Source organism: Amblyomma maculatum, chromosome 1 (genome assembly GCF_055883805.1).
Source record: "Amblyomma maculatum isolate TAMU_Amacu chromosome 1, ASM5588380v1, whole genome shotgun sequence".
NCBI classification, from domain to species: Eukaryota; Metazoa; Arthropoda; class Arachnida; order Ixodida; family Ixodidae; genus Amblyomma; species Amblyomma maculatum.
This window is the reverse complement of record NC_139344.1, coordinates 181085003-181106840: the sequence shown is the minus strand read 5'-3', so window position 1 is coordinate 181106840 and position 21838 is coordinate 181085003. Positions and strand designations below refer to the sequence as shown.

Sequence of the window (21838 nt, the reverse complement as noted above, 5' to 3'; positions counted from 1 at the left end):
GGCGCCGTGGAAGCTTCCGCAAGTTTCGACAACCTGGGGTTCTTAGCGTACACTAACATCGCTATACATCGCACAGCACACGGTTGCCATGCTTTTCGCCTCCGAAAAGGGGCCGCCGTGGTCGGGATTCAATCGCGCATCCTTGGCCACAGCAGTCGAGCGCTTTAACGACTTAGCCGCCCTCATCAGCGGGCAGAACGGCCGATCGCATTCGAAGCGGGTTGGGTGTTTTGCTGTGAGATCGTGCATTAGGTGCCAACAGATTCGATCGAAAATATTCACACTGGTCATCCGCAGGCCGCCACATGCATTATGCATCCACACAGTTGTGATCCCGTGTATGAGGAGGGGTAACAAACGCCGTCATTACAGGTTCTGAATATTTTTTTTTCTTTTTGATAAATCAATGCGCGCTTTCATCTCCTATCACATAGGAAACAAGGCGGGCATAGAACAGGCAGTTTTTGATCCAAATTAAACGGCTTCTAGTCCACCTGCTGGCCGCGTTTGCGACACACGAAAATACCATGGCGTCTCAACACAAGTAGCTCTTTAAGAATTAGCGAGAAGATACGACATAAGCTACTGTTGCCTGATCGTGGATGCCGTGGTACACGAGTACCCGCTGTGCATGCTGTTGTTCCGCTCTCCGCTTCAGTGGCTCGGAAACAACTGGCGTGGAGGCCAGTTCACATGAAAGTGATTGAGTTAACTCAGAGACGAGCGGCAGCGTCGCTCTGGCCTCTCAAGCCGCCGCGACAGCTTGAAATAGGCTTTTACGTCGCCGCGGCTGAAATCATGAGCGTTTTCGCCGGCATGTGAAACGCGAGCGAGCCACGATGGATGCAGAGGGGCACGATGGGATATCCAGTCATTATTAGCTCTTGTTACGCAAACTAACGCGCGTTCGCTTTATGCCTAATACGTCACCTCACGTGACTTTTGGTACCACCACTTACAACGACATGTTCTAAGTTGAGGAGGAGGAAAGGCAGGGGGGGTTAACCTGTAAAAGAAACCGGTTTGCTACCCTGCACTGGGGGGAAGGGGTGAGTGGATATAAAAGTTGTGAGAGAGGGATCGGTGAGGTTAGTACAGTCACATCACAAACATGTCACATCACATCACGTCACAGTCATATCACGTAACATAAGAAATCATAGCCTTTCGATCAGTCCTGTGCTTTTCATAAAGCGGAGCAGTGCCTGGGAGGCCTTCACCGCAGACGATCGCCGTGGCCAGGGACTAAGTTGAAAAGACATATAACACCTAATAATAACATGAAAATTACACTTACGCTTTTTGAGTATTTCACTGACTTCATATACTGAACATGACTCGCAGTCTAAAGCGAATTGATGTTTAAGTAACTCATTGAAGGCTCATACGAATCACCCATTTAGAACAGCCTTTACGTTATAATGATTAGTTGTGCCAAAAAAGCTAATTGCGTGTATTACGAGTTGCTCCATTCACCGCTAATATTTTATGTCGATGTACCACAATTTTCGAGAAAGTAAGCATATACGATGCGGATAGCGAGGAAGTCAAAGCTTCCACCCGTTTATTTTCTCTTTCAGATCGCAGGATCCCCGTTTCCAGGCTCATAGAAATTCATACCCAAGGAAACATTATTTCACTCATTGCCTCGCTTATTTCTCTCCCCTCCCTCCCTGGCTTTTCTTCTTCGGGAGCAAAAACGCATTTAAACCCCGCCAGAGACGATCAGGCTGCCCAGACGAAGACAAGTCCCTTGTCGAAACGTCGGCTCGGCTTGCGAACTGAGGCTACCCCTCAACCTATGTTCAGTGCGTTTGCACATTCGTTTTAAATTATTATATTTCTACCAGAGTTGTGCTAATGCTAAGCATTCACTAGGTTGATTTGTTTCGTTCTGTACGTTACTTGTAATATTTACTGAGATAGCTCTACTGCTTCAGGTACAAACTTCGGAACCGCTTCGGTACCTCTGGATGACCTTTAAGCTCTGCCAAGGTCCAACTGGGACTTGGTCCGCCTAACAACAAGTCACACATAGTGTGCTATGGTAAACTGGTGCATGACCACATGCCTAATTCTTTACTAATTACGCGTCGTAATTACCGTTAGTTATTAGGGATTAAAATTTTAATTCTATGCTGCAGAATCAAGTCATGCATAGTTGAATAGGTTATGACGAGTGTAAGTGCACCAAGTTGCAGGTCTTAGTTGATGTTAATTAGTTAATTATGATTAAAATTATACTTCATGCCACATAGCCACATTTCGCTGGATAGCTTCTGTAGAGTTGATTCCATGGGCTCGCATTAATTACCGTTAATTACTTAATTGTGATAAAGAATTGAAATTTGGACTGCAGCATCATGTTATGCCTCGTTGAATAGGTTATGTCAAGTATAATTCATCTGGACTAAAAGTAGGTCCATATCAATTGCCGTTAATTAGTTAATTACGATTAAAAACTGAAATTTACACTATACAGCATCGTCATATATTGTTGGATACCCTATATCGTGTATGAGTTCAGTACGCTAATTGCAGGTGGTAATTAATTACCGTTAATTAGTCAATTGCGATTACAAATTGAGCGTTATGCCGCAGCGTCGTCACGCATCGTTGAAAGGGTTCTAACGAGCAGAATCTGCAAATATATATTATCGTACAGATATCGATATTGGGCGTAACGTTCCCTATGATTTTAGAGGCCGTTCAAGGACTTATTCCTAGATTTAGATTTAGCAGCAAGGGTACATGGTATACGTATAGTTTCTTGAACGCTGTTGACTAGAGATGATATGACACAACAGCAACACAGACAGTAATATTTGTAGTTGCATACACAAATAAATAAGGCTGTAAATTCCTGCCGATGGTTAGCGAGATCCATAGCTAAGCAGCGTAAACGAATGTTTTCCGATTAGCCTCATTAAGCCTAATCGCTTTACTTCGAGATAGAGCCTGCTCATGCATTGACGTTATAGTGGCATGTTTTTTTTTTATTTAAAACCAAAAAATGCTTTTTACTTCCACTTATGCTTGCCTTGTTGCTGATATTGCGCGATTCTCGGTGCGTATGTGTACTTCGCGCTCGGTATTTATTATTTTTTTTGTATGATTTATGTACTGTTGTTTACACGGAAGACGCTGGCGTGTACTTGTACGAGTGTTGGTCCGTATAAACTATCAGCTCAGTGCCGTATTGCAGCAAGAACGTTTTTCATTTTGGTGCCGCAAGGATGGTTCGCCTCATAAGTGCACGGCAGTGGCTTTGAAATTGTCCGTTGTCGTTCAAATACTCCACTGTATTTAGCGTGCAGGAGAGGCGAGGAATGTTAGCCAGGGAAAATTTTTGTCGCCAGTGAGAGTCGGACGTCTGAGCGAACAAACGCATGCGATATCGTTAAAAAAAAAAAATAACAATAAGAGAGAAAAAAAAAGCGTGAGACGGCTTTTTCTTTTCTTTTTTTTTTTTTGCGAGGGCAAAAGCTTGCTTTCATTGCATGTCAAGGTGAACAATATATAAGCGGCTTATGCGAATTTTAGCCTCTGAATTACGATAACCACAGGCAGAAGTAATCGTTCGCATATTCCGCTCACGTTCGAACCGTGACCACCGCAGCGGAGACGCCGACCGCTTCTGTGGCGTCAGTCGTGTGGAAAGGATGAAAAGTGCAGGCCTTGTTTTTTGTCTGTATAGGTGGCATTGGGAGAACTCCCATTGCGTCCGTTGCCAGTTTGCAGGCTGTACGAAAGCGCGCGCCGCTGTTCCAACCGGCGATGTCAAGGGCAACGGTGCCGTCCTATATAGCCTCTATGCTTCCGGAGCCTCAAAGTGACGAGAAAAATGACAAGAACCTAACTGTGTCACGTTTCTCCGTTCCCCTTATCCGTCCAGAAAGTATGGGTACTTCAAGTCGTTTTTCGCGGCGCGCAGAGAGAGCTTTAAAATATATATATAGAAAGAACCCAGGGAGAGGGGTGTAGGCTAACACCAGTTAAGAGGCTAGCACTCTCTCAGCGCTCCATATTTAGGGCATTTAAGAGAAGTTTCTTGGTCAGGCTTCATCTGAGGAAGTGGACGGACCTCGGCGTTTGGAGAAGCTGTGATATAGTATCACAGCTTCTCCAAACTCTCAAGCTGTGGGCTTGAGAGTTATGCATTGTGCCAGTTACGTAACTGATCCTTGACAGGTCCCAGAAAAGGGTTTCAGAAAGTGGCTGTTGTTGTGCCTGGCCAAAGCCGCCCAGAAATTCAGCCGGACGCCAAACTTCTTCGGCGAACGCCTCCTTCACAAACTCTGGATACTTCTCTGCAAAGCATCAGTGCACTGGAGGCGAGCCGTACCAAAGGGACAGAAGCGACGTGTTTCAAACGTACCGTCCAGACAGCACGGCGCGCCGTGGCCCTGACGGTGAACCCCTTCTCGCCCCGCGGCATATTTGAAGCGAGAGCGCAGCAAGCTCTCCCATTGGCCCTGCGAAAGTGCTTCCGTTCGAGACTCCGAGTGTGAGTTCGTCACTAGCGTCCATCGGGAGCAGTTCGCCTCCTGACAGTGCGGACGCGGCGGAATCTCCCCGGCCGTCGCTGCGCGAGAACAGTCGCGTACGGCTATGTTAGCTTTCGGCCCCAGAGCCGATCTTGTTGTGTAAATACATGTAAATAGTGTATAAAGCCTTTTCTTCATCTCACCAACGCCGACTCGGATTCATCGCTACCGCCCAGGGAGCTGACAGCCCTCGTTCACGAAACGGGTGACGAGCGCTGCGTTACCAACTCCTTGGCACAACCCTGTTGACGGTGGGCTACTGTGTGATAACCCCACCGGCACAACACTGTCAAATGCACGCGTAAGTATACCATATGCCGCGTACAAATAAAGAAAAAATAATTTACTACACAATTCTTACAAATTCTCGCGGCAATACCTGCGGTGTCGCGAATACCAACAGCCGGGGAGTGCTATCATTGGTTCGTCAGCGCCACATAAGCGAAGGTGTTCGTTCGGCCCGGCAGGAGACCGCACCTCGTCTCCCTACTTACTTGCTTTCTAGCTGTAGCAAGGAAGCGAGAAGCAGAACAGTAAACGAAGTTAGATAGGCTCGTGACGCTTCCGAGGGTGGAGCGTGGTCTGGCATCTCTATCGGGACGGTCACTATGAGTGAGACAGACTACGGATACAGTTTTTAATCGCCAATATCTCCGGTGCTATATATATAGCCTAACTGAACACTTTAGCGGGAGGATAATGTACAATTCAATACCTATCAGTATCTCGACGAACACCCTTTCAGTGCCCTTTTAAGGGGTGTTAGGGTGTTAGCTTTGGTACTCAAAATGAAGTTTTTCAGCTTCTTAAACACACGTTGATGCACTGCTGTTAAATATTTATACTAGTCCCTCTATTCTCCGTAGACCGTCGCCTTCGTCTCTGCTACTCAGCCTCCGCCAAATCGACGTGGACCTCGAAGGAACAAGGTGAAGGGCCCGAAATTTAATATGGAATTAACATACAGCCGAGATAATACGCTTTATGTTTTACTGATGCATCGTCGTGTCTCGTACCTGCGATGCATCTCCGGCCGCTGAGAGTCGCGAGGTGTCTTTCCGTCCGGGACGCGGAATCCGCGCCATGGCGTGCGGCCTCTCCCAGTCGAGGAAGAAAATGTCCGCGCTGCTCTGGAGGAACACGATGTGCAGCAGGTAGAAGGTCTGGTGCAGCAACCGAATAAAAACGAAGGAAAGCAGGTCCACGCAATTAACGCCATCAGTGGGCACGCAGCGACGTTGGGAGTATTCCTAAAACGTGCAATATTCAGTTTGCACAACCGTCGCACCATGAATATACTGGTAAAGCCCAGGAATGACACGTGCACTGAGGTTCAGAGAAAATATTTTCCCTCTATCAACGGTACTTCCCTTATACGAATATACATGATGGTCAAGGTCAGATTTTCAGGATTTTTAAAACCAAGAGCGATACAAACAAACAAAAAAGTTATTTTCGTGCATGAGATATTGCGGCCAGGCGGACGTCATGTGTGAGGATAATTGTCATCGTAATATCAGTAATTGACTAAATAGAATTACCCTTTTATTCAGTCAGCATGCATGTTTATACTCAAAACTTGGAGGTTGCTGAATTTTAAAAACACGTCTGTGTCCTAAGATACGTGCGTGTCTAAATTCCATCCTTATTCGTCTAAGTACGCGCGTCAGCTGCGCGAGATAGGCCGCGGCACTCGGCATGGAGTTCCTAACGAGTGTCTGATAAGCCACCCGCTGTCTGACAAGAAGGTAGAGTAACGGAGAAAGTGAACGTGGCGTATCGGTACCCCGATGTGCTGGCTGCAGTCGGCGCACGTGAAGGTGCAAGTTGCAGCAAGCCTGCCACACACGCTGAAACCGTCGCCAACACATCGACCTACCGTTGCAATGGGGCCGTCACGGCCGCAGCTGATTTCGTTGAGAGCAGCACGTTTAGGGCGCGCTCAAGCGCTTGGCGTGATTTTTTATATATATATATATATTGCGCTGGCTTTTGTTAGGAGGTGAGAAAAAGCCTACAAGCGACGCTTTCCTTATCGCAAATAATGAAATGGGGGTTTCTGAAGCGGCTCTCTTGGCTCAAGTTAGCTGGTATATATACCTTCGGACTACAATGAAAAGTGCTCGAATGCATTGGGAAGGCATATGACACGTGAAAAACGAAGTCAGAGTTACTTTCTCACGACGCCCTCCCCCGGAAGAACTTACAAAAGATGATTTATTTAATAATTGGCATTAAACCGACGAGACTTGAGCCAAGAGGTGATACAACTGACGGAACTTGTTACTAAAACGTAGTGATCGATTTACCTTCATCACAAATGCAAAGATGATGTACAATTTGATGTCCTTTTCTTGGCGAGGGCTTGGCAGAAGCATGTGAACAACGTCTTGGAACTGTAGTAAACCACACATGGCAAAAAATGACACACTGAGACACGACCTATGAAAGGCATTCAATAAAATGCGAGAAACTTTTGAGGGGGAAAGTGAAATGCGACGTGCACTTGGACTGATTGATCACAAGAGTGAAAGATGTCCAAGCATGGGACTAAACGACTGACCGACCACTGTGGCTCAGTGTTCTGCTATATAACCATGATGTCGCGGGTTCAATTCCCGGCTTGAGAGACTGCATTTCGATGGGAGCGAAATGCAGAACAGTCTGAACGCTAGATTTCGGCGGCGTTCAAGTGTTTTACTGTATACCTTTGGCTTTGGCACGCAAACATTCATTAACGAATGGTTGACTTTAGAAAGCATACAAGTTTGACACGGCCATAAATTCGGCATTTGGCACAATAAAAGGAATCTTGTAGATAGAAGCTGTTTATTCGGCAAGTTAACAAAGCTTCGGTAGGTGATACATTCCTTTTACGTCTTTTTTTTTTTTTTTCAGTTCCCGTACTGTTCAAAAGTATAACCGGAAGCCAGTTTCTCCCTTCGGTGTCGCACAGTATCAAATGTCTGAAGCTACTCTATTATGTCAGGTCCAGCAAGCTATTCAACATCAGGCCCGGCATTGCACGTCGAAGCACAGGATACCGCTTCAATTCCGACAGCAGACGGATAACCGCGTAAGTAGAAAAAAAGGCGCCGTCGCATTCGTCCGCCAAATCATGCAGATCGCCCATGGTTAAAACGCGCCTCTATAGTTCGAAAAAGCCGTGTCGTGGAACAGTTCTCCGAAACCTAAAGCAACAATCGCCTTTTACTTTATATCTCTGCAGTACTAGATGTCCATTAGATATAGATTTCCGAAATTCATTTTAGGGTAATACAGAGCGGTATGCTGCACTGTAATCTAGCCATCTGCGGTCAAACTAAACTGCGTGAACGTGATAGCGCAAAAACTTTAAATAGGCAGACGAAAACTACTCACCTTAAACATCAAAAGCCAGTTAAGACATGTACACAAAACCACTATTAGGAAAGCGCTGGACAGGCTTGCACACGTGTACGTGATGAGCTTGATCAAAGTCTGTGGGCAGAAAACAAGCGGCACTGACCTCGCCATGCGTGACACAGGTGCGGTGCGCACACTAAACAGGATTTACAAGTCAATATTTTTAAAATTCCCAGCGTGCCTTCGCAACACTGGAGCCAAATGCGAAAGTTGTTCCAGCGGCGATGCTTAATTGAGTCACGTAAAAACATACGAAAGTAGCAAGACATCAAGTACTTGTGGCCAACGGCCTCGCAGGTATTTATAGCGACAAAAACGCAATAATATAATGACACAATACGACACCCACCACAATACTGATTGAGACCTTTCCTGATCTTCGAGTCCAACTCCAGGTCTGAATACAAGCCCACAGAACGGCAAAGGCGCTAAGGACGCCCAACGCAATCTGCGACAAAGAAATTAGGCAAAAGTGTCACGCTAAGGGGCCAATTCTATGTCAAGGTGCAAAGACTTTAGAATCACTGACACTGCTGTTCCGGGGATCCTTACGCACTATAAAAATTGCCAAGGCAAATCTGAACAATAAGAGAAAGTAGTGGTTTGTACAAGCGCTCATTCCACATAAAGATGCATCGCAACTGTTCCATCGGCTTCACCACGGAGGCACAGTGGTTCGGGCACTCGACTGCTTAATCCAAGGATGCGGCTTCAATTCACGGCCGTGGCGGCTGCTTTTCGATGGAGGCGAAAAGCAAGGCGTCACTGTGCTGTGCGATGTCAGTGCACATTATGGGAACCCTAGGTGGTACAAATTTCCGGAGCCCTCTCCTGCGGCCTGTCGGCCTCCCTCATTGCCCGAGTCGCTTTGAGACGTTCAAACCTATAAACCAAACCAAAGCTGTTCCAAAATCGCTCTGCAGTTTGTCACCTTCGTCACGTAGACGTGGAAAGACGTGCTATAGTTCTCTTGATTCTTTATTATGCCAGCTAGCTTAAACTCCCTGGCGGTCTTTCTAAAGAATGTTCCCGAGAAAACAACCAAGAATGCTCGACCTGTCGTGCAGGTATGTTCACAAACATGTGGCCGCCTGCAGGCTGTGGGCACCTATTACGCCATTATACCGTAGCCCCCAACCACTGCAAGCATCTAAAATGTGTGGCAGTATATGCCCTGCTGAGCATTACGTCTGCGGGATGGAGTAGTAGGTTCCTTTTTATTTTTTTGAAAATTCGTCGTACTTCTCTTTCGGTGTTTATTTCATAACATAAGCTTCGTTTTTTTTTTTTTTTTTTCGAATACTATGTTCAGCGAATGAATTATTTTTTTTTTATTTCAATATGGCAGTCCTGCGCGGTAAAAAGTCACTACTTAGGTTATGTCTCGGCATTTTGTCAGCATGAACGTGCAAATGGTAGCACTTGGTACTGTGCTTGTAGAAGGAATTTATATCGCCATTAACAAGCGACGCAAATTAAATGAGATAGCCGGTAGACGAAAACACGAGTGGAAGTTTCCTTCCAAGATCTATGGGCTGAGATGATTCCGTTACATTGTTGCGCTGGCGAAAAGGCGATGAATCACGTGGTCTGAGGATTGATATTGATGGCAGCTATGAAACTGCAGCTCAGTCATCGCGGTAGCTATAATGTATTTTTTTTTTTCGCGACAACAATGCACGGCTATAGTGTCAGTGCCTTACATGCTGTTGTTTATATAAAACTACTTAACTGACTTACTGCACTAAGCGCGTGATTATAGCGAATAAACCGTACTTAAATGTCAGGCGGCGAGGAAGTGGTGCTTCCCAGTCAGCAGAGCCGTCTAAGCTACAGCGGCGAAGCAATGCCTCGGATCTCGCAACTGCGCTGCTTATGCACCAATACCACATCACGTTTCTGGATTCGTAAGGGTTTTAAACTTTGACTGTGCACAACTCAGTACTCAACAGCCTTGCATACCAGAAATAGCGACCTTTTGCGGTTAAAACGAAATTTCGAAAGCAAGATTTGGCCCAGTTTCATAGCGAAACGTCGAACCTGTAATAGCGCACAAGTCGAGGACTCGTGCCGCCCCAGCGACCCGGAAAAGGTAAGGTTTTCTTTCTGTTTCGCGGGCCGTTCTAGCTTCGCTGTCCACCAACCCCGTCAGATGGTGGCATATCAGTCGAGCGTTATTTAGCAGCTCTCCCGCGCAGTAAGCGATGTTTCGTGTAAGCCCCTCTGTAAGGGATCCCGAGCAATATATGCGTATACCCACTGTCGCTGATGTCGATTAAACATATCTTATGAGAACTAAAAAGATGACTCAGCTTTTTCCTCGGCTTGCAGTTTGCTGCAAACGGAGCACAGCAGAGTGACGGGACAACTCACCGGCATGTCCTGTGCGGCCTGGTTGTAGTCGGACGAGTACGTGATTGAGAACAAGAGCTGGAGAATGAGAAATTAGGCCAATGTAGCATCGACTTGGGCGATACATCCAAACGCCACAGAGCATTAGCACTGCCAGTAATGATAAGCATCTGCCAGCGACCGCTGACAACTCTTCCTACTATTAGCGGAGTTGACAATGGGCACGCAATACGGCAAATTCTAATCAGGCGTAAGATAGCGAGAAAAAAAAAAGAGTAAGCAGGTTGTGCGCAGTACATGCAACTATTTCGTGGCCCGCCACTCACAGGTAGCTGAGCGTTCTGTTCGTAGGCATCCCTGGAAGCCTTGGCGTATCTGACGGTAAGAAGAGGCGGGTGTATAGAACCGGGCTTCCCTTTCTTGTGGAGAGTGATGCTGCACACAAAAGATGTGGCGGCCAGGTGCCGCAGTGTTTCAGACGAGGCCTAATGTATAGTACGCAAGAAAATTAGAAAGAACCGCTCAATGCTGATGCTGAATGAAAGATTCCGCCCGAGTATAAAAGTTGCGCCGCATCTTGTGCGGAAAAATGAGAGGTGCACATTCGAATATTGAAAGTGTCCTACAGCGTTCCCGGACATTTTCGTTCGCGCGATATTTTCTGGTGGCGGAATTGCTGCACATCACGTACTCAGCACAGCATTGTTCGGTTCGAACGAAATTGACACGTGCGTCGCCAACTCACTGGATGTTGACGTTTTCTGCATAGCGTAAAAACTTGGCTGAAGGTTGAGCGGAGCTGTCACTTTCTGCTCCGGTGACAGGGTCGATCAAGAAAAACCTCCTGACCAGCTGCCAAGTCGATGTGCCGTCCTCTGAAAATTACGAAGTCATGCTAAACAATGACAAAAAGACAGCAGTCGGGATACAAAACAACAAAGATGTAAATATTATAGGAAAACTATTTTTACCATTAACTAGCGCCTGTAGAGGTAGACGCTTTCAATTATCTCAAATTTATGGTTGCACACAGGTGTCCTAGTTGTCTTTTTGCTTACCACTGTGCCTCCTTGAGTTTTTTTCCAAGTTGTCAATTTTCACAGGAACTGGATATATCTGCTTCCTACCGTTCTGCCTGCTTTCTAAGACTACGAAATAAAAAAAGAAGCAGGGAACAATAAGGATGTCTTGAAACATAAAAATAAAAAAAATAAAGTCCAAATGTAAAGAGGTATTATGGGACCTACAAACATCGTAAAACACAAGCTCCGACTCGTCCCAAAGGTATCTTGTTGGCTTTTGGCACTGCAGATGTTATACATATTATAAACACATGGCTCATTCAGATGGTGGTAAAACACTAGGGTGTAATCAATGACCACAGCACTCACCTCTTCATAAAACGTGGTTCCAAATCTAAGTATATCCTTATTCGCCAGGGAAGTGTCACACAGCTAGGTAAGGGATAAACAATGTGTAAACTATAGGTAAACGACGCTTTTAAGGCAGTGCCATTGAAATATCGTCATACCGGTGAATACCCCACACCCCATCTAGGCCTGTGCTTACACTGAGTTCCCGGATCTTCAAAGGTCCAATAGAAATTAGCCCGCCTTTGAGGCTGTACTTGGCAACGATAAAGTGAAGGTAGGAAGACTGAAATCAAAAAGTATGACGTAGACATTAATCTGGTTCAAGTGCACTAGGACAACACCGACGTCAAGCAATAGGTTGCTTACATTCTTCCAGTGCTTTATAGTGAACTGGTTTGGAACGTCTGTCCTTGAAATAATGAGGTTGGCATCATCATCCAAATAATAGAGCCAGGGCAAGCCTTGGTTGCTGCGAGTATACATAGCAAACATATAAGCAAGTGCTTATTGATTTTTCACTAGACGTCAAGCGTGTGGTGCAATACACGAGTGAAGATTGATGAGCACTTTAGAGCCTGGCGTTCGGAAAGCTGCTGTCTCACACGCAGTCGATTGTTTGAAATGTGCCGACATCAGCTGCCTCTGCGTATCGCATGGTCCTCACTCCTAAAGGTGAAAGAGCCAATAATTACACAGAATTTCTGAAAGGTATCTCATAGTAATCGAGCCACGTCGGGATGTCCATCTGCCTTGGTGGACGGAACTATGACGGACAATGGGAGCCGAAGGTGTAGCGTTAAATGCATTCCTGCATTAAAAAAAAAAAAAAAAAAGAAAAAAAAAAAAAACGCCTGTCTCGTGCGGTAACAGCTTGCGCACCCCAGACTGGTAGACATTAATCTGTAGCCATGTGCTACGGCGTTTCTTATATCCCACTTCGTCGCTGCGTAACGTTTAAACCTCGCCATTATTAAAATCTAATATGTAGATTATGCCTTCTGATCTCAATGAATCCGAGTAGCTTTGTACTAATTGTTGCTAAAATTATTTGTTGTAAGTCATTCCCAGTAAAGGGCAGAGACCAGTGGGCTCCTGGACCGCTAGATAAGGGCGCTACCAGTGTACTGCAAAGGCAACCAATGTCATTTTAATTCATTCTTCTCCTCTTCCCCATCCCTAGCTATTTCTCGAAACCTGAAACAACATGTCCTGTTCAATCTGCCCACGGAAGTGTAAATCAAATTTATTGCGCCAAGAACGGCAGCCTTCAAATTTGGTGTACCATTTTGCCTTTCTATGCCACTCAAAGGAAAAAACAAAAAACAAACAAACAAACAATATGAGGACAGCAAGAGAAAAGCGAGCAAACTGTAAGCAGAAAGAAAAGAACATGCGAGCATACGCTCATACGCATTCTGAGCATTTAAATGAGTAGACTAGATCTGCTGAAAAAAATACTGCATGACTGCTACGAGAAAAATCAGCAAGCTTAAAAGGACTCAGAGATTGCTCGTAAAGAACAGTCGCACATTAAGTAAGGCAATATAAGGGACAAGGGAGCTCCTTTTATTTTTTTACTTCACCTTTGCTTCAGCCGCCTTGAAGAAGCTTCACCCAGCGTTAGAAATTTGTCGCAAATAGTGCCTTCAGAACTACGACGATACAGAATAAGAACACAGAGGTTGGCAAGTGCTTCACAGGCAGTCTCGTTACCATGTTCCTGGAAGAGTCACGGAAATGGAAGATCACAAATTAGCCGATCCGTCTACCTGTCGGCAGGGCACAAGCTGCGGAGCTCCAACAATGCAACAGCTCGTGCTGACTAGCGCGTTGGACCTTTAGGCTAACGCATCATCTCGGGAATAAAGAGCCCTTCACGTTTACCTTGCAATTGTAGAATGACGGAAGCAAGAGGCTCCGAAGTGCTTGTGATGAAATGCTGGGATCCTAGAATGCAACCAAATTTAAGCCGTGTTCACAAAAAATAACTTGCTAAACAACTACTGCGGGTAGGGTGCTGACACGGCAACTTTTAGAACTTCGCAGAGCGCTCTAATGTGAACAAAATTTTGAGCTCTCATAGTGACAAGAATAATGGTGGGCAACATGCGAGCGCTTGGGTGTGCTCTGTCATACCTGATGTTTGTATAATGCATCGAGGTTGGCATCCACCTTGGCTGCGGGAATGCAGCTTCCGGCAACATGAAAGTACTGAAATAAACGAGCGAATTTGATGCGCGCTCAATGCCGCACGAATAAGTGCAATCCTTAAGGTCCTTGTACTAAATATTTTGAACAAATATGATTGGTCTAACAGCAGCGTCACAAACCTCCTTTGTGGAGTCTCGCCGTTTGATAACTCATTTGCTCCCGTTACACGTTTTCAAAATAAAAAAATTACGAGGAACTTTGGCGACTAAAGTAGTGAAAGGCAAAAGCCTGAGCGCCGCATTCTACTACGAAACTGGCACTAATCAGGAATTAATTCATTAATTTGACATTAATTGGTTAATTAATCAACTGTTCATTAAGTAGGTAATTAACTGGTTATTTATTTACTTAACTAATTAATTTTTGAATTACTTAATGAGTTATTAATTAGTGAACTATTAATTATTAATGTCTTTGATTAGTAATTGATCATTGACTGCCATATGGCTATATAAGGCACGCATTCGTGCATACTGTGGTGGTGCTCTGTGATTGGTCGAGACCTATATGACGTCATCCCGCCTCGGCCAATCAGAGCCGCCGCAAAAGCGGAACACGTTATGTCCACAACAGTATGAGCCGTTAAAGGCCTTCGCCTTAAAAGCATAAAAGTACCGCCCAGTATCGTAGCCCCTACTACACGCCTTCTCATTCATGCATCACAGCACCTACTTCCTTCTGGAAAAGTTTCGCATTTTTCAAATGCCACTCTGTTTTTATTTTCTTTTTTTTTTTTACGCAGCATTGTAATACCTTATCAGGTGGGCACGAACACACGCTTCTGTTGGCAAGCAGAAATTCCTCGGGGCAGGTGACACATCTGGAAGCAACAAAAACAGCGCTGCAGCACTATAGAGCGCGAACAACGCTTTTAGCACACGTAAGCTCCCTTACTTTTCTCCTTTCGCATCAGGCCATGTGCCTCCGCGGCACGGAGTGCACGTCAGCCGTCTAATGTCATCGCTTCCAGCTATCTCCTCTGGAATAAAAACGTACAATAATGCACTACCGTCCTGTTCGAGAGGACGGTAGTTCGAGGAACTGTGCTTGTTCGAGAGGCCCGGAGTGATGCACAAGCGGCCAGTGTCAGAAAACTATAAGCAGCAAAGGCTGGAGATGTGGACGAATGTTATTGTAATAATAATAATAATAATAATAATAATAATAATAATAATAATAATAATAATAATAATAATAATAATAATAATAATAATAATAATAATAATAATAATAATAATAATAATAATAATAATAATCATTCTTTATTTAATGTGCGCAGGAACAACCATGTGGTCTTCGTGCTGCAGCACAAATAAAAAAAAAGAAACAAAATGAAAATGCACAAACATGTTTACACACACAGAGAGAACACAAAAAAAAGAAATAAATAATACATGAAATGAAACTGAGACGAAAAGTATCACGGAAAGTAAGCAATCAATGAGTAGCATCACTTATATACACAGTGAGAGAATTTTTGAGCTATAATAATAATAATAATCAATATTTATTTAATGTGCGCAGGAACAACCATGTGGTCTTCGTGCTGCAGCACAAATAAAAAAAATGAAAATGCACACACAAGTTTTACACACACAGATAGAACACAAAAGAAGAAACAAATAACACATGAAATGAAACTGAGACGAAAAGTGTCACGGAAAAAAAGAAATCAATGAGTATCATGTCTTATATACACAGTGAGAGAATTGTAGAGCACATCACGAAAAAAAATACAGAGAAAAAAAAAACAAATAACTGACATTGATTATAGTAATAGAAATATAAATGAAATAAACAACCATTCCAGGCGCAACAATTGTGGGTGGTACTTAAAACACAGGCTAGAAATAAAGGGAAATACAATAAAGAAATAGAACTGAACGCGGGACAGTAAGATTTGGAAATAAAGTTCAAATATATAAATAAGAAACGGATCAAGAACAAGATAATAATAATAATAATAATAATAATAATAATAATAATAATAATAATAATAATAATAATAATAATAATAATAATAATAATAATAATAATAATAATCATTTATAAATGACTAATGATAAATAACTAAGTATTGACTAATAATTATTTTATTGACTAATTCATGATCTAATTATCAGTTATCAATGAATAATGATCAATCAGTAATCAATGACTAAATCATTTATTTAAAGACCTAATGCCTAATTAATTAGGCATTAACTAATTAATGACTAAATATCAATTATATATAACTGACGATCAATTACTAATTATTGGCTAATTAAATATAATTACTGCCTGATTAATGATCTAAGCCTAGACCTTTCTAGGCGTTGTGTTGACAATGCTTGGAATATTCTCGAAACTCTTCACAGTTACGCAGCAGAATGCGGAACTCAGGCTTTCGCCTTTCACTACTTATTATTATTATTTATTATTATTATTATTATTATTATTATTATTATTATTATTATTATTATTATTATTATTATTATTATTATTATTATTATTATTATTATTATTATTATTATTATTATTATTATTATTATTCACGTCGACACGTATGCAAAGGAGTCGAGAAATTAATCACGAAGCTTAACAGGCACCCGACCCTAGCACTAAAATATCGGCAAGCAAGATTTCTTTCCACAGACAGAATCATTTCATTGGCACGGCACAAGAGAAAACCACAGGCAAAAATACACGCTTATACAAAAATGGCATTGTGAGAAAATAAAACTGGAACAGATTCAAACTCAATACAGCTAAAAAAAAAAAAAAATTATGCACACGATGTGACAAATGGCCATGAAAGATATGTCACTTGAATCAACGTTGTTTTGTAGTAGGGCAAGGTGTCTTGGAAGCTGATAGCAGGACATTTGTAATCCGTAATTTGTTCTCATTGTTTCTGTATGCCATGGAAAAATATTGCATATGTTATACGTCTGATTGTTTCTAATTAATGAGGATAAAGTCTACCGTTGTATATTATTTGTATTTCCTTTTAAATCGCGATAATATCTGAAAGCTTTACAAGGAAGAGATTGTTAGTGCGTCTAAAGTTCTGCAGTAGTTTGTGGTGCTCTGTTCTCTATTTAGTTGAAATATTGTTACGGGGAGAACCCACGAGCGATACCAGACCGTACCACTAGGGTTGATGGCAGCTCAGATCTGTGTATCCTCAGCGTCGTCGTTTTAAGGCAGTCTTTCGCCTTTCATCGTCCTCTGGAGCACGACCAGCGAATACCGCTAAGTAACACTATAAATCCTATAGGCTTCTTTTTTTTAGAATATAGATTTTTCCACAGCTACAGTATTGTCACTGTGAGCAGAATAGTGATCTTTACAGAAGTGCAATTAATATTGATTGGAAGAATAGTTTTGTGTCTATTAATTTGTCCTACAACTCATGCCAATTTCGGAAGGATGTTGTGAATATGACAATCCCACAATATTTCTAATGAAAAGCGACACCAAGTGATCTGAAACCACTCACAATTTCGGTTACGCTAGAGTTCAGTATTGAGTTGTTTTTTTTTTTTTTTTTTTTTTTTTTTTTTTGCGGTTACGATCTTATCTTTAGAAGCTTTGTCTATTACGTCATCGCGGTCATGAGCTGAAAAAAATAGACTGGTATATCATCGGCACAGAGATAAAGAAAGCTGCATGGTTGCCTACGTATGATTGCCTATGTTTACTACAGTATTAATATAAAAGAGCATAGGTCCGAGTATGCTGCCTTGAGGCACACCGCAACAAATTGGCTTCGTTTTCAATCAAATTCGTTTGTGCTAACGTATTGTTGGCGACGGGAGAGATACGACTAAATAAGCTGTAGTGTGAGGCCTCTGATGTCGTTGAGTTCCAATTTCTTTAATAATATAAATTAGAGTTCAGGAGATCAAACACTCTTGAAAAGTCTACAAATACTTCAAGTACAATTTTTTTTTGTCTGCAAAGCTATGCAAGATATATATTCTTTCTGGTGAACTAGGCCTAATTCTGTGGATCTATGTTTTCGAAAGACAAACTGAGAATCTATTGTAAGAGTGTGCTCATCGCTGAATCTAATTGGGCACGACAGGATTATTTTTTCAAGTCCTTTAGAAAAACAGGGTGGAATAGAAATAGGCCGGTAGTTCGCACGAGTATTTTGTAGTTTTGTTTTTGTAAATTACTACGATTTTAGCAATCTGTACCACACATTGAGAAGATAAATGAAAAGAGAGGAGATGAGATCTATTACATACTTAATAGGCTTGATCTGGATTTCATTTACGTCACAAACGGAGCTGTCGCTCAGTTTGAGAAATGCTATTACTTCTTGTTCTGAAACTGGTTCAAGCAAACGACTTTCAGATATATGATTATTCATAAAAAGATAAGCAGCATCAGTAGCTTGGAGTTCTGGCAGGTCTGTTAAATAATCATTAAATGCATTCAATTACACAGTTTTGCTTATAGTGTTGTCATTAATGACAACGCTTTCAATGGGTGTACGACCACTTTATGGTTGTGTTTGGCGCATGATAGCCACAGTCACTTATGAGCCATAAACCCCTATATAACTTAATAAATAACTGTTTTATGGTTTCCCTCATCGCGGTGGTACAGTGATTAGTACGCTCGACTACTATGCCCAAGGGTGCGGGATCGAATCCCGGCCTTGGCGGCTGCTTTTCGATGGATGCGAATAGCAAGGCACCCGGATGCTGCGCGATGTCAGTGCACGTTAAAAAAACCCCATGCGGTCGAAATTTCCGAAGCTCTCCACTATGACGTCTCTCATATATCCCGAGTCGCTTTGGGACATTAAATCCCATTAACCAAACCAAACTATTTTATGGTTTGAAGAGCGAGTTTAGTTTCAGCCACAATAGCTCCGAGGTGCATTTATGTCGTTCAAGGACAATAAAAAGAGGGAGAGCTTTGCAGCCACAGTAGCGTCCGCACCTCTTTGCGTACTCGCGTTGGAGAACCCTTGATCTTATCAGTAAAATTTCATAGGAAACCCGTGCTGGAGTTTACGGCGTGCGCCACAGCGCCGACTCTGTATGACGACAGCGGATACCGCTACAGGAAGTGTGCAAGGAATTACCACAAAACTGAAGGCACGCTGTAGCGTTTACAAGACCTCGACTACGAAAAAGAGGCTGCTCTGAATTCGATTCCACTGTTGCTTAGCACAAAAGGCGGCAGAGCTGGATTCATGCAGTTCGACGAGTACGGTAGACCGTTTTTTTAATTGCTTCACGTTCGTGTGCTGCTTTATCGCGATTCATGAAGCGGCTTCGCCTGCCGTACTGGGTGTATAATGTTTCGTTTATTCGTTTTCATCATTATCGAAATCGGAGGAGAACGCGGTGTGAAGGGCGCCTGTTAGAACTGCGCGTGAGGCCAGAAGAGCATGTTGCATGACGGTAAACCGATTAGAGGAAAACAACGAGAGCGCACCATAGACTCCGCCAACGCAGCTTCTGCAGCTATTGGTGGTCCTTTGGAAAGGCGAGCTATCTGCACATGGCACGCAGCCCCAGCCGTCCAGGGATGTCACCTGCAATAGCATAAGCATAAAGATAATTTTTGGCACAGAGGTGGACGCACCTATGGCAGCAAAAAAAAAAAAAAAAAAAAAAGAAAGAAAGAAAGAAAGAAAGAAAGAAAGAAAGAAGCGCAGGGTACACGGTGATTCCGACTCCAGTCAACGCTGGCAGGACTCTCAACAGCGCTCGAGAGCGCAGCATGCCAAATGCGGAAAGAATCGCAGTGTAGTTTTATCTCATAACAACAAAAGCACAGTGCTGAAATTGTTGCGCTCATTTACAAAAAAAAAAAAAAATACAGTAAAAACGCCGACTGAAAACATCCTGAGCACTCAGTGCAGAGTTTCAAGCTGGTTACAGTAACGGTGAATTAATGTGCAAATGACACGTGTAAACAACCTAGAAACGGTACTTGCATGTTCAGGAGGACATGGCAAACACGACAGTTTCGTGGCACTTTCGAGGGATGTCATCTTGTGCTGCGGTTTGCATTGGCACGACGAACCTGATGGGAATGGAGAAGTTGCGTCAGTAGAGGCTTTCAGCTTAGCGGATAAGTACAAGTGAAGACGTATAGTACACCGGTCTACCGGACGCCTCCTATACGCACTCATAGTGGCTGCATCTTTCCCCAACCCAATAGAACTGCGCGTGCGCGGTAGGCGTCTGTGAAATCCCTGTATATTCTACGCTAGTCCGCATCTGCTGCGCTAAAGCACAATCCATTCACACGACGAGCGCGAGACGCTGGGGCCAATTTGGGCCGCGGAAAAAGCGGGGGGCGCGGCACCGATTCCATTGCGAGCGCCCACTTTGGACGGCTTTCAATGGAGCACCTGTATTGAATGCGCAAGTACGCTAGCTATGATGACGCCAGCACAAGCGGGGATGTTGTATGCACTCATCGCGGTGGCAGGTAAGATTATTGACATGCGAAAGTTGAGCTGAAGTAAAGCTTTCTGGGACGAGCTAGTTGGTAAATGATACTTAAAGTAATGTGCGCTTAAATAATGAACACAAGAAATTATAGGGTAAAGGACAGAAGTTGAGGCCAAGGTCTACAATTACTGGTTGATTAACGAAGCAGTGGTTATAACAGTAAACAGCGGATACCCTTCGACTTCTTTAGAGAAAGATTTAGCTATATGTTCGTTTTTTTAATATTTATCACATTCATCGTACTGTGCCCAAGAGAGGCCAGTCCCACCTCATCTCGGCCACAGAACAGCCTTTTGTTTGCTGGCAGCTCAAAAGTGCCCAACTCAAGTCTACAGTAACCGCCGCACGCAGATACCCAGTGGCAAAAAGTAGTACGCTTTAAAGATTTTCCTGTTACCTAAACAAAAAGTAACCATCAGACGAAATAATAATTTCGAGAATTTCAATGCGTTTGGCCTGTTTGGCGCGCGTGGCCAAATTTCAAAAACTGATTTTGTTGACTATTCAGCGGATTAGTATACAAGCCGCGTACCATGGCCGATAGTTAGAAACTGCTGTTTTTCTTTTAATTTGTATCCGACTATAGTTTGGTTGCTCACGTCTTTTATACGTAAGTGTGCTTCCACTGAAGTCCTAAGCACATAGCGAGAGCGCAATGCTCTCTAAAGAGATCATTTTTTGTTTCTGTTCTAGCAACAGCTGCGGTATCAAACTAGGCATGGCCTCATTTCTTAACGGTGATTCCGATTGCTAGCAACGAGACGGAGCATGTCTGATAACATGGCCCCAATCAAAGTTCTGATTACACTGTACCACAGCGTAGTGCTATTAAAATCGACAAATATCACTGTCCAAGCTTACCAGGTAACTTTATCCATCGTAATATACTGTATTAATGCCTAAAATATTGATACGTGGCAAGGTTAGTCCACGAAAGTTTGTCCAGGATGGCACAGCCACGGCCGCTCGATGGAAGCCGAGCGGCCGTGGCACAGCACACAAACAAAGAAACGCAGCAGCGTCGAACTTATTCTAGCATCAACCGTTACTACCACTTTGTCTTCTTCTGTGTCACTGTTGCTGATCGTTGTCATCTTCAACTTCCAGCGGTGCAGGGCATATATGTCACAATATTAAAGGCCACTTTTCAGACTTAGCGATATACCAAGGCCCGTCGTTAGAAGTTTACACGGGCTCAGCCTGCGGGCTTAACGAGTGACACCAAAACTGTCGTCATGAATTATTCAGATACCCTGCACCCATAACACGCCGCTGCTGCATCGGCCAGTTTTCAGCCGTTTGAGAACAGTCAGTGAAGTGTATATAGCACGACACGACTGTTCTATCAAAACGTATCGAAAGCATCGTTCGATAATTCTTGTAACAGTAGAATTATAGTGAAACTTCAACACAACTATATTAAACGTGATATTGAATATATAATGAAATACTGGTAATTCTCCATGACAAACTGTGCAAA

The 21838-nt window shown here is 43.4% G+C and overlaps 1 protein-coding gene across 1 annotated transcript in view; it reads right to left on the bottom strand.

The window, feature by feature from the left end:
• The window catches only part of LOC146205039 (meckelin), a 50160-nt gene that overhangs the window by 18444 nt on the left and 9878 nt on the right, over positions 1-21838 (bottom strand). Inside the window, exons 2-20 of the mRNA XM_084589725.1 lie at positions 19836-19924; positions 19331-19430; positions 14783-14867; positions 14642-14708; positions 13814-13888; positions 13562-13624; positions 13261-13397; positions 12044-12146; positions 11874-11960; positions 11696-11758; positions 11552-11609; positions 11363-11452; positions 11050-11179; positions 10631-10739; positions 10326-10382; positions 8302-8400; positions 7929-8027; positions 6857-6943; positions 5564-5710 (exon numbers count right to left, since the gene is read on the bottom strand). Coding sequence (XP_084445851.1) covers positions 5564-5710; positions 6857-6943; positions 7929-8027; positions 8302-8400; positions 10326-10382; positions 10631-10739; positions 11050-11179; positions 11363-11452; positions 11552-11609; positions 11696-11758; positions 11874-11960; positions 12044-12146; positions 13261-13397; positions 13562-13624; positions 13814-13888; positions 14642-14708; positions 14783-14867; positions 19331-19430; positions 19836-19924 — 1745 coding nt within the window. The remainder of the gene's footprint in view (positions 1-5563; positions 5711-6856; positions 6944-7928; positions 8028-8301; positions 8401-10325; positions 10383-10630; positions 10740-11049; positions 11180-11362; positions 11453-11551; positions 11610-11695; positions 11759-11873; positions 11961-12043; positions 12147-13260; positions 13398-13561; positions 13625-13813; positions 13889-14641; positions 14709-14782; positions 14868-19330; positions 19431-19835; positions 19925-21838) is intronic.